At 41.7% G+C, this 13,911-nt stretch overlaps 1 protein-coding gene across 8 annotated transcripts in view; it reads right to left on the bottom strand.

Moving 5' to 3' along the window:
• Positions 1-13,911, bottom strand: part of spidr (scaffold protein involved in DNA repair) — a 261,755-nt gene that overhangs the window by 66,598 nt on the left and 181,246 nt on the right. For all 8 annotated transcript variants that reach the window (XM_060823482.1, XM_060823492.1, XM_060823487.1 and 5 more), the window contains one exon: positions 405-566. In XM_060823482.1, the coding sequence (XP_060679465.1) occupies positions 405-566 (162 nt within the window). The remainder of the gene's footprint in view (positions 1-404; positions 567-13,911) is intronic.

A 13,911-nucleotide genomic window follows, 5' to 3' on the forward strand; every position in this document is an offset into this window, starting at 1 on the left:
ATGATTTATAATTAACTGCCTTCCCACTTTAAAATGGTAATCTTTATCTTCAATTGCATTAACTTTGAAATAGTACCTTCCGTGCTATTTTGAGAGTCACGAGGAAAGTGAGACACCAGCAGATCGGATATCTAAGCAATACTGTGCACAAATCATAAATGCCAGTGATACTGTCAATAGTACTATTAACAAGACACATGCTAAGCCCACAGGCTTATAAAATATGACAGCTTTGCCATCAATAATGCTGCAATTTCAACGCTCAGGTCTTATATGTCATATAGATCAAAGGTATCTAGAATCCAGTAAATCTTTGAATCACTGCAAATCAGATTCGTTTGCAAGAAATAACTCATTGAAAGTATAGGACCTTATAAATGCAAATACATTTTCTGAATGCTTACCTCCCTCTCGTTGTTCTCTGCAGAACCTTCATTCCTGTTAGATAGCATTCCTTTCCTTCCCAGCAGGCACTTTGAATCTGCATGTCCTCTTCCAATGAGCAAAACGTATGATGATGAACTTCACCAAATAAACCATACATATCTTGCACTAGAAAACATAACCTATAAGAAAAGTAAGTTTTAAACCTATTAGCTTCAGTACTGGTTGGTATCCCTGTTCCTTATGAAAAACGTAATTTTCATTGTGACCCACCCATTTATTGTTAATTATTTGTCATTAACACTTAATTTCATTTCAATGATTGGGTTTGTGTAATTATTTAGTTTAGTCTGCTCAAATAGCTTGACTTTCAGGTGCTGGGAACAGTAGGTATCAAAGAAACACTGCTGAAAATGTGTTGCTGGAAAAGCGCAGCAGGTCAGGCAACATCCAAGGAGCAGAAGAGTCGACGTTTCGGGCATGAGCCCTTCTTCAGGAATCATGCCTGAAACGTCGACTCTCCTGCTCCTTGGATGCTGCCTGACCTGCTGCGCTTTTCCAGCAACACATTTCCAGCTTTGATCTCCAGCATCTGCAGTCCTCACTTTCTCCATCAAAGAAACACTGGGCTAGATTTGTATTGTTGAGTTGTCGGCACAGTAGAATTTGAAGACTTGGAATAACAAAGTTGTGCAAGTGACAGTGTACTTTCTACTTTGCTGAGATTTCAGTAATCAATGACTTTGACGGCTACTGACAGAACATGGCAAGACATATGATGCGCTATGAAGTATATGGTTTTTAGCTTGTAAATCTTACTGACCAACTATCTGGAGTGTCACAGTTGTCAGTCATCCCATACTTACTCAATCTTTGGCAACATATCCTATGCTGAGGGGATGGTCTTCATCAGGTAAAAACAAGGGCTACAGACGCTGGAAACCAGATTCTAGATTAGAGTGGTGCTGGAAAAGCACAGCAGATCTGGCAGCATCCGAGGAGCAGGAAAATTGACATTCCAGGCAAAAGCCCTTCATCAGGAATAGAGGAAGAGTGCCTGCAGGGTAGAAAGATAAATGAGAGGAGGGTGGGGGTGGGGAGAAAGTAGCAGAGAATACAAGAGGTGAATGGGGGTAGGGATGGAGGTGATAGGTCAGAGAGGAAGGTGGAGTGGATAGGTGGAAAGGAAGAGAGGCAGGTAGGACAAGTCATGGGAACAATGCTGAGCTGGAAGTTTGGAGCTGGGGTGAGATGGGGGAAGGGTAAATGAGGAAACTGGTGAAGTCCACATTGATGCCCTCGGGTTGAAGTGTTCCGAGGCAGAAGGTGAGGTGTTCATTCCTGATGAAGGGCTTTTGCCCGAAATGTCAATTTTCCTGCTCTTCGGATGCCGCCTGAACTGCTGTGCTTTTCCAGCACCACTCAAATCTAGAACTGGGATGGTCTTTATATCCTTGCTGCAATTCCAACTCATTATGCCAGGCCTCTGCCCTTACTGTGGAAGATGTTGTTCCTTATCACCTCTGAACCCAACATCTGACAGCTATTTCCCCTATCGCCAGCTGCTGCCTTCATGCTGACCCCACTGCAACAAGTTTTTCTGCAACCTTCACTACTCTGTGGTGACTATATACCAAGATCTCCTCTGCACTCTTATCCTCAATCATGAAGTCCATATAACCAATGACAATCTCATGCCGTACATTCACCTTCTAACTCCTTACCACACATTCAGTTATAGAATCATAGGGATGTACAGCATGGAAACAGACCATTCAGTGAAACTCGTTCATGCTGCCCAGATAGCCTAACCTAATGTAGTCCCATTTGTCATAGCCCTCTAAACCCTTTCTATTCATATACCCATCCGGAAATGCCTAGACAGGCAGAGACTCACTACACATCAGGCAAGGGGCGGTATTAAGAAGATGGGTCATTCATGGGGACCTCAGTTGGAAAGAGGATTAAATCTATCCTGTTGGTGTCACTCTGTATCGTAAACCAGCTATATAGGCAACCAAGTTTGATCTAGTTTATAACTGTCCTAACAACTTTGAAGGACTGCAGGGGTTGAAAAAGGCATCTCGTCATTTTCTCCAAGGCAATTAGAAAAGGGCAATAAATCCTGGCCTAGACAGCAATGCCCACATTCCATGATCAAACAAAACTAATTCTATATCTTACCTCATAGGATAATCTCTATATCCCAGAAATTAGTTTGGTGAACCTTTGCTGCACTCCCTCTACAGCAGTACATCTTCCTGCAGATAAAGTGACCAAAATTGCACACAATATTCCAGATGTGGTCTCAGCAGGCCTTGTATAACAGGAAGACTGCTTTACTGTTGCAATCAAATCCTCCTATATTTGATTTCAAATAGCTTTTTTTGTTACATGCACCCTTTTAGTTCTTAAATTGTTTATTAACTCTAAGATATGGTTAGAATGTTTTGCAAAATGTAGCAGGTTGGAGTTTGGTATCTCATGGTTGGCAGTACAGGTGAGAGTTAGCAAAATGAAGGGGGTCATGGGACTAGTGGCACTGACAGGATTGTTATTAGATTTGTAGGACTATGAGTACAGAACCTGAGATAAGGCTGGAAAATATTGGAATTGAACAGGGAAGGGATGAATCTCCAGATTAGCTCACTATCTTTTTATGCCTGTCATCAGCAGAAAGGGGCAAGACAACAAAAGATCTGACAACATGGTGGAGGAATGTCCCAAGCTGTAAATCTCAGTGTTGGCAAGAAAGAAAAATCATGAGTGTTTTTCATTAAATATTCAAAGTGATTTAATTTGATTTTATTTATGTTGTCAACCAGTAAAATTCAATCTGCATTGTTTCCATCCCTTGAAAAATACCATAGTTTGCAAACAGCTTTTTTGTAAATGGCCTGCCATTCTGTTTACCACAAAATACACAATCTGTCTTAAAGAAGTTTGCCAGTGAAATAACTCCACAGAGGCCAGTAACCCGTCACCAAGTCACCCTTTATTTACACTTGGAGAGTCCTTGACACTGATCCAGTTTCTTCAGAGCCAGCTCTTAGAGTGAACAGGATGTTTGACATTCTTGTTTATATTTGTCACAAGGGCTCCCTGTTTGAATCAGATTAACAGCCTCAATCAGGGAACTCATTCCATGGTGTCCACCTGGCTGACCTTGTAACAGTCACTACAGCTAAAGTTAAAAATTCAAATAATTTGCAGATGAAGGTGAATAAAATGACCACATTTAGTATGTTTATATTCATTTATTGAAAATGTAAATGCAAACAAAATATATTATTGACTGTAAAGCAGTTTAAGAATTTCTAAGATTATGAAGTGCTGTATAAATGAAAATCTTTTTTAAAGTTACATTATGCAAACTCCACTGCTTTTCATTTAAATGTTATTCGTGTGTCATTCTACCATAAAAAACCATTACAGCACAGAAGAAGCCATTTGGCTTACTTTATCTCGACTCTCCAAATTAGCAAAACACCTAGTTCCACTTCAAGACCAGCTGCTTCATGTAAACTTCACATTTCATTTTCATATAATCATCCAATTCTTTCTGGAATGCCTCGACTGCCACGTCAGAGGCAGCCTATTCCAGATTTTAACTACACAATGCATGAAAGACAATTGTCCTCAAGTCTGCATCAGTTCTCTTGCCAATTAAATCTATAACATCTCATTCTCAACACTCGTACCAGATTAGACTGCTTTTAATCTTGAATATATCTTTCAAATCTCTCAACCTTCCTTCTCCATGGTCCCAAATTCTCTAAACTATCTACATAATTGAAGTCCCTTATCCCCTTAAACCATTCTTAACAACCTTTTCTCCATGGTCTTACATGAATTCCCATCTTTCCAGAAGTGTGGTACTCAAAACAGAAAACAATATTCCAGTTCAGGTTGAATCAAAGTATCCTGGACGATTAACATAAACTCCTTGCTCTTGTGCTGTGTGCTCCTATTAAAGGATATATTGTATAATTGTATTATACAATATATTGTAAGTATATTGTATCTATTGTTTCAACTTGCCCTACACCCTCAACAATTTATGTACAAATAAATATGTTCATTTGCTTCTGGGTCAATTTTAGAAATTCACCTTGCTTTAATATTATCTTTCTGTGTCCTTCCAACATGAAGACCGCATCTCCTTACTTTTTCTGTGTTTTTGCTTATGGACTGAAACGGGAAAAGAACATTTTAAAAACCAAAGACTATGAAAAGGTTACAACAGGCTTTAAAAGCAAATGACCTAACATTCATTGTAAGTGTTGTTTAAACTACTGATTGCTGAAACATTGCGGAGATTACTACAGACCTACTGGAGTCAGATAGTGTGTGCAAAGAGAAATTTGACTGGCAACAGTAAGTTGAATGGTGACCAGTTGTCAAGAATAAAGCAACTGGATTTCAGGTAGCTGAACAGCTTGTGGTGTGAATATTTTGTCAAAAGCTATTGTACCTTCCAAAAGGAAGGAACTATCCTTTTCCCTGCAGTAAAAAAACACCTTAAGCCTGGAGGAAGCTCGGTTTATTTCCCTCATCTGCTGTTGTCTGCTGTGAATTTTAAGAAATAAATTAGAGACTTTGTAAGTGAGACCCAGTCACTCCCTGCCTCCTGCAATCATGTAAAGTAGGGTGGAAGCTCAGCAAGTCCTGACAAACCAAAAGAATCATATCAGAAACCCTGTGATCAGAGATCATTGAATTTCTTTCCAAGTGTTTTCTTCCGACCATGATCCTCCTGCCTGACTGCATGAATGCATGAAATAGTTTTTATAAGGGGCTGAGAGTTTTAATCAGTTGACTTGTGTGTTGTAATTCATAATAGTTTATAGCTAGAGATAAACTATTTGCAATAAATAGTGATTCTTGTTATATCTTGTGAAGTCTAGAAACCTGGGTCAACAGATAAATTGGGTAATTTTGTGTACCTGTATATTTTGTGATGACTCCAAGAACAGATTAGCTGGATTTCTAGCACACTACCCCAGTGAGGCGTAACACTCATCAAACAAATCACTTAACTCTTCTCTACATTGACTTTCATATGCCATGTGTTCCATACATTCCCCCAACTTGTCTCTGTCGATTTGAAGCTAGATATTTCCCTGTACACAATTCAAAATGCTTTCAACATCTTCAATTCTGGAAGCTGTGCCCAGTACACCAAAATGAAATAATCAGATTAATGTACATCAGGTAAATGGTCCCAACACTGACCCTGGGAATGTCCATGCCAAACCTTCCTTGACTAAATATATTTCACTAACCAATGTTTTCACCAACTATTTTGTTTCCTATCATGTAACCAATGTTATATCAGTGTTTTATTCCATGAGCTATTACTTTATTTGTAAGTCTGTTGTGCGGTACTATATCAAATATCTTTTAGAATTTCAAGTACAGCACATCAACAGCTTTATCCAAATCAACCCTCTTAGTTTTTTCAAAAACACCAGTTAAACATGATTTTCCTTTAAGAAATCCATGTTGGCACTCCTTAAACAACCTGCATTTTATGTGACTATTAATTGTGCACTTAATTATTATTTCTAAAGGTTTCCAAACTATGAAGTTAAATTAACTTGGCTTATCCCTGCACTGTAATTTTTAAAATAAGGCCATAACATTTGCCAATCTCCAATCCTCTGGCATCACTCTTGAGTTGGAAGAAGTCTGGAACATTTTGGTCAGTAATTAGATAATTTCCTCTTTCACTTCCCATAGTGTCCTCGGATACACGTCATCCGATCCTTGTGCCTTATTAATTTGAGGTGGACAGAATATTCAATATTGCTTTCTCAGCAGTTATAACTTCTTTGAGTTCTTTCTTTCTTGACTGAATTATCTCCTCTTTTGCCGGGCTAATATCTCTTTATCTCAGAGATAAAGACATTGCAGTACATACTTCAGCTATACATCTTGCTTCCACACATAAGTCCCCTCGCTGATCCCTAATCTGCTGCACTTTCCTTTTTACCACCATTTTAAGTGAGGTGCTGCACTTTGAGAGATCAAATAGAGTCATAGTGTCACAGAGATGGACAGTACAGAAACAGACTCTTTGGTCCAACTTGTCCATGCCGACTAGATATGCCGTCCCAATCTAGTCTCACCTGCCAGCACTCGGTCCATATCCCTCCAAGCCCTTCCTATTCATATACCCATCCAGATGCCTTTTAAATGTTGCAATTGTATTAGCCTCCACCACTTCCACTAGCAGCTCATTCCATACATGTACTACCGTCTGCGTGAAAAGGTTGCCCCTTAGGTCTCTTTTATATCCAGCAATACATGAATTCAAACAAAGGCAGTACCTGTGCAAGTTCACTGCTGTGTCAGTTTCTTTCTCTCTCTCACACACACACTCAACTGCACTGACCTCACCATGTGCTTCCTTTGTCTGTTCCTCTCCCTTTTAAAAATTCTGTTGTTTTGACTTTTTTTGTGTTAAGGAAAACTACACAGTTAATGGCAGAACCCTAAACAGCATTGACATACAGAGGGATCTTGGGGTTCAAGTCCATAGTTCCCTGCAAGTGGCCACGCAAGTAGAAAGGGTGATAGAAAACACATACAGCATCCTTGCCTTCATTGGTCAGAGAACTGAGTACAAGAGTCAGGAAACTTTATAAGATTTTGGTTTGGCCAGACTTAGAAGTACTATACTCAAATCTAGTCACCACATTACAAGAGGATGTGGATGCTCTGGAGAGCGTGCAGAAGAGGATTACCAGGATTAGAGGGAATGAGCTATAAAGGAAAGGCTAGAAAAACTGAGGTTGTTTTCTCTGGAGTGGTGGAGGCTGAGGGGAGACTTGATAAAATTTATAATATTACGAGATACATAGATAAAGTTGACAGTTAGAATCTTTTCCCCAGAGGTGAAATGTCTAAAACTAGGGAGCATGTATTTGAGATGTGAAGGCAAAAGTTGAAAGGAGATGTGAAGTCAAGTTTTGTACACAAAGTGGTAGGAGTCTGGAATGCACTACCAGAGGTGCTGGTAGAGGCAGATACGATAGGGGTGTTTAAGAGAATTTTAGATAAGCACATGAATATGCAAGGAATGGAGGGATATGGGCCAAGGGCAGGCAGAAGGGGGTTAGTTTAATCTGGTGTCATGTTCGGCACAACATCTCGGGCCAAAGGGCCATTCCTGTGCTATACAATTCTATGCTCTATGATTCCTTTTAGTTAGTTGCTAGTCTTTGATCAAAGTTAAATTCTTAAAGCAAACAAAACAAATTTTCACTTTCCCCACCTAGCCTTTTACTTTACCTGAGTTTTCAGTAATATCATCCACCAGACATTTGTAATAAGTGCACTTTTTCCTCTTCATCTTACTTTCCACTTCTATAATTATCCAGAGAGCTCTAAATTTGCTTTACCTATCCTTTCCCTTTGAAGGCACATACCGTCACTATGGAAGAACTAGATTATCTTTAAACCTTATTATTCAAATATGATGCTTCCTTGTTTTAATTTATCTGCTCCAAATCCATTTTTACTCCTTTGAAGTTGGATTTCCTGCAGTTAATTATTCTTACGCTGGGCACTTCTTAATACATGTAAATGTTAGGGTTTGGATTACCTACTGGATCATAGGACTGCTCTCCCATGAGACAGACACAACTAGTTATTTAACCTGAGGATTACCATGCCTCAGGCAAGAGGAGGCACAGTGTTAAGGGTTAAGATGGAGAGGAATTTGTTAAGTGTACGCAAGAAAATGTTCTGATTCAGTATGTGGATGCACCTATTAGAGAAGGTGCAAAACTTGATCTACTCTTGGAAAATAGGGCAGGGCAAGTGAGTGAGATGTCAGTGGGAGAGCACTTTGGGGCCAGCAACAATAATTCTATTAGATTTAAAATAGTGATGGAAAAGGATAGACCAGATCGAAAAGTTGCAGTTTTAAATTGGAGAAAGGCCAATTCTGACGGTATTAGGCAAGAACTTTCGAAAGCTGATTGGGGGCAGATGTTCGCAGGTAAAAGGGACAGCTGGAAAATGGGACGCCTTCAGAAATGAGATAAAGAGAATCCAGAGAAATAATATTCCTGTTAGGGTGAAAGGAAAGGCTGGTAGGTAAAGAGAATGCTGGATGACTAAAGAAATTGAGGGCTTGGTTAAGAAAAATAAGGAAGCATATGTCAGGTACAGACAGGATAGATCGAGTGAATTCTTAGAAGAGTAGAAAGGCAGGACAAGTATACTTAAGAGGGGAATCAGGAGGGCAAAAAGGAGACATGAGATAGCTTTGGCAAATAGAATTAAGGAGAATCCAAAGGGCTTTTACAAATACACTAAGGACAAAAGGGTAACTAGGGAGACAATAGATCCCCTCAAAGATCAGCAAGGCGCAGAAAATGGGGGAGATACTAAACGAGTATTTTGCATCAGTATTTACTGTGGAAAAGGACATAGAAGATATAGAATGTAGAGAACTAGATGGTGACATCTTGAAAAATGCCCATATTACTGAGGAGAAAGTGCTGAATTTATTGAAACGCATAACGGTGGATAAATCCCCAGGACCTGATCAGGTGTACCCGAGAACTCTGTGGGAAGCTAGAGAAGTGATTGCTGGGCCTCTTGCTGAGATATTTGCATCATTGATAGTCACAGGTGAGGTGCTGAAAGACTGGAGGTTGGCTAACGTGGTGCCACTATTTAAGATGGGTGGTAAGGACAAGAACCATAGGCCAGTGAGTCTGATGTCGGTGGTGGGCAAGTTGTTGGATGGAATCCTGAGGGACAGGATGTACATGTATTTGGAAAGGCAAGGACTGATTAGGGATAGTCAACATGGCTTGTGCGTGGGAAATCATGTCTCATTAACTTGATTGAGTTTTTTAAAGAAGTAACAGAGGATTGATGAGGGCAGAGCAGTAGATGTGATCTCTGTGGATTTCAGTAAGATGCTTGACAAGGTTCCCCATGAGAGACAGGATAGCGAGGTTAGATCTCATGGAATACAGGAAAAACTAGCCATTTGGATACAGAACTGGCTCAAAGGTAGAAGACAGAGGGTGGTAGTGGACTGTTGGTTTTCAGACTGGAGGCCTGTGACCAGCAAAGTGCCACAAAGATCGGTGCTGGGTCCACCATTTTTCGTCATTGATATAAATGATTTGGTTGTGAGCATAAGAGGTAGAGTTAGTAAGTTTGCAGATGACACAAAAATTAGAGGTGTAGTGGACAGCGAAGAAGATTACCTCAGATTACAACAGGATCTTGATCAGATGGGCCAAAGGGCTGAGAAGTGGCAGATGGAGTTCAATTCAGATAAATGTGAGGTGCTGCATTTTGGGAAAGCAAATCTTAGCAGGATTTATACACTTAATGGTAAGATCCTGGGGACTGCTGCTGAACAAAGAGATCTTGGAGTGCAGGTTCATAGCTCCTTGAAAGTGGAGTCGCAGGTAGATAGGATAGTAAAAAAGGTATTTGGTATGCTTTCCTTTATCGGTCAGAATGTTGAGTATAGGAATTGGGAAGTTATGTTGTGACTGTAGAGGACACTGTTGGAATATTGCGTGCAATTCTGGTCTCCGTCCTATCGGAAAGATGTTGTGAAACTTGAAAGGGTTTAGGAAAGATTTACAAGGGTGCTGCCAGGGTTAGAGGATTTGAGGTATAGGGAGAGGCTGAACAGGCTGGGGCTGCTTTCCCTTGGAGCGTCGGGGGCTGAGGGGTGACCTTATAGAGGTTTACAAAATTATGAGGGGCATAGATAGGATAAATAGACAAAGTCATGGGGAGTCCAGAACTAGATGGCATAGGTTTAGGGTGAGAGGAGAAAGATATTAAAGAGACTTATGGGGCAACTTGTTCATGCAGAGGAATGAGCTGCCAGAGGAAGTGGTGGAGGCGGGTACAATTGCAATTGTACATTTAAAAGGCATTTGGATGGGTATATGAATAGGAAGGGTTTTAGGAGGATTTGGGCCAGGTGCTGGCAGGTGGGACTAGATTGGGTTGGGATATCTGATCGGCATGGGTTAGACCAAAGCGTCTGTTTCCATGCTGTACATATCTATGACTCTTATGAGAGGTTGAGAAGACGACATGGTAATGTCAGCTGATGTGGGAATTGAACAAATGCTGTTTGCATAACTCTGCAGTACAAACCACTTTTCCAGCCAACTGACCCCCAAATTTCTTAAATACATAGTCACAGTCAAAGATGTACAGCACGGAAACAGACCCTTCGGTGCAACTCATCCATGCCAACCAGATATCCTAACCTAATCCAGTCCTATTTGCCAGCACTTGGCCCATATCCCTCTAAACCATTCCTATTCATATACCCAACCAGATGCCTTTTAAATATTGCCATTGAACCAACCGCCACCACTTTCACTGGCAGCTAATTCCATACAAGCACCACCCTCTGAGTGAAAAAGTTGCCCGTTAGGTGCCTTTTAAATCTTTTCCCCCTCACCCTAAACCTATGCCATCTAGTACTGGACTCCCCCCACCTCAGGGTCTATTTACTCTATCCATGTCCCTCACGATTTTATAAACTTTTATAAGGTCACCCCTCAGCCTCTGATACTCCATGGAAAGTAGCCGCAGCCTATTCAGCCACTCCCTATAGCTCAAATCCTCCAACCTGGCAACATCCTTGTAAATCCTTTCTGAACCCTTTTCAAGTTTCACAACATCCTTCCAATAGGAAGGAGACCAGAATTGCACACAGCATTCCAAAAATGCCTCATCAATGTCCTGTAATGCCACAACATGACCTCCCAACCCCTGTACTCAATGTTCTGACTAATAAAAGATAGCATACCAAGTGCCTTCTTCACTATCCTATCTACCTGCGACTCCACTTTCAAACGACTATGATACTGCACTCCAAAAACTTTTTATTCAGCAACACTCCCCAGGACCTTACCATTAAATGTATGAGACTTGGTTGAGGGACGGGCATAATTGGCAACTAAATATCCTAGGATATCGATGCTTCAGGCAGGATAGAGAGGGAGGTAAAAGGGGTGGAGGAGTTGCATTACTGGTCAGAGAGGATATCTGTGCTGAAGGAGGGCACTATGGAGGACTCTAGCAGTGAGGCAATATGGGCAGAGCTCAGAAATAGGAAGGGTGCAGTAACAATGTTGGGACTGTGCTATAGCTCTCCCAACAGCAAACATGAGATAGAGGTACAAATATGGAAACAGATTATGAAAAGATGTAGGAGCAACATGGTGGTGGCGAAAGGAGATTTTAATTCTCCCAACATTAACAGGGATTTGCTTAATGTCAAGAGCGTGGTGCTGGAAAAGTACTGCAGGTCAGGTAGCATCCGAAGAGCAGGAGAATCGATGTTTCGGGCATAAGCCCTTCATCAGGAATGAGGTTTGTGGACTGGGGGAGGTCAAGAGATAAATGGGAGGGGGGTGGGGCTAGGGGGAAAATAGCTGAGAATGCAATGGGTAGATGAAGGTGTTTGGGCAGGTGTTAGGTCAGAGAGGAGGGTGGAGCAGATAAATGGGAAAGACGATGGACAGGTCAAGAGGGTGTTGCCGAGTTGGAGGCTTGGGATTGGGATAAATTGGGGGGAGGGGAAATTAGGAAACTGATGAAATCCACATTAATCCCATGTCATTGCAGGGTTCCAAGGAGGAACATATGGCGTTCTTCCTCTAGGCATCAGTGGTTAGGGTTTGGCGATGGGGGAGGCCCTGGACCTGCATGTCCTTGGTGGAGTGGGAGGGGGAGTTGAAGTGTTCAGCCAAGGGGCAGTGGGGTTGGTTGGTGAGAGTGTCCCAGAGATGTTCTCTGAAACGATCCATAAGTTGGTGTCCTGTCTTCCCGATGTAGAAGAGACTACATCGGGTGCAACCAATATAATAAATGTCATTAGTGGAGATACAGGTAAATTTCTGTTGGATACGGATAACTTTGGTAATAGTGATCACAATTCCGTAAATTTCAGAATACTCGTGGACACAGGCGAGAGTGATCCTAAAAGAAGAGTGGGCGAAGGCCAACTGTAGCAGAATTCAGCAGGAGCTGGGGAATGTAGATTGGGAGCAGCTGTTTGACGGTAAGTCCACATTTGATATGTGGGAGGCTTTTAAAGAGAGGTTGATTAGAGTTCAGGGGAGATCCATTCCTGTGAAAATGAGGGATAGAAATGGCAAGATTATGGAAGCATGGATAACAGGTGAAATTGTGAGATTAGCTAAGAGGAAAAAGGAAGCGTAAATAAGGTCTAGGCGTCTGAAGACAGGCGGAGCTTTGAAAGAATATCAGGAATGTAGGACCAATCTGAAACAAGGAATTAAGAGTGCTGAAAGGGGTCATGAGATATCGTGAGCAAACAGGAAAACCCCAAAAGCCTTTCATTCATATATAAGGCGCAAGAGAATAACTCGAGAAAGGGTTGACTCACTCAAGGACAAAGGAGGAAAGTTATGCGTGGAATCAGAGAAAATGGGTGACTTTTTTTTAGATTACTTACAGTGTGGAAACAGGCCCTTCAGCCCAACAAGTCCACACCGACCCGCCGAAGCGCAACCCACCCATTCCCCTACATTTACCCCTTTACCTAACACTATGGGCATTTTTTTTTAGCATGGCCAATTCACTTGACCCGCACATCTTTGGAATGTGGGAGGAAACCGGAGCACCCGGAGGAAACCCACGCAGACACGGGGAGAACGTGCAAACTCTACACAGTCAGTCGCCTGAGTCGGGAATTGAACCCAGGTCTCTGGCGCTGTGAGACAGCAGTGCTAACCACTGTGCCACCGTGCCGCCCACAAATTCTTGAATACTTTGTATCGGTGTTCACCGAGGAGAGGGACCTGATGGATGTTGAGATTAGGGACAGATACTTGATTTCTCTAGGTCAAGCTGGCATAAGGAGGGAGGACGTGTTGAGCATTCTAAGAGGCATTAAGGTGGACAAGTCCCCAGGTTCAGATAGGATGTATCCCAGGTTACTGAGGGAAGTGAGAGGGGAAATTGCTGGGGCCATAACAAATATCTTTGCAGCATCCTTGAACACAGGTGAAGTTCCGAATATTGTCCTCTTATTTAAGAAGGGTAACAGGGATAATCCAGGTAATTATAGACCAGTGAGGCTGACATCAGTGGTAGGGAAGCTGCTAGAGAATATACTGAGGCATAGGATGTATTTGCATTTGGAAGAAAATAGGTTTATCAGTGATAGGCAACATGGTTATCTGCAGGGAATGTCATGTCTTACCAACTTAGTAGGATTCTTTGAGGAAGTGACAAAGTTAATTGATGAAGGAAGGGCTATAGGTTTCATGTACATGGACTTTAGTAAGGTTTTGATAAGATTCCCTATAGTAGGCTGATGGAGACGGTGAAGTTGCATGGGGTCCAGGGTATACTAGCTAGATAGATAGAGAACTGGCTGAGCAACAGGAGACAGAGAATAATAGTGGAAGGGAGTTTCAGGGGGACTGAATTACTAGCGGTCACGCATTGAAAGTGACAGGGGAAAAGGTTAGGGGAGATAATGGGTGG

Source organism: Hemiscyllium ocellatum, chromosome 4 (genome assembly GCF_020745735.1).
Source record: "Hemiscyllium ocellatum isolate sHemOce1 chromosome 4, sHemOce1.pat.X.cur, whole genome shotgun sequence".
NCBI lineage: Eukaryota > Metazoa > Chordata > Chondrichthyes > Orectolobiformes > Hemiscylliidae > Hemiscyllium > Hemiscyllium ocellatum.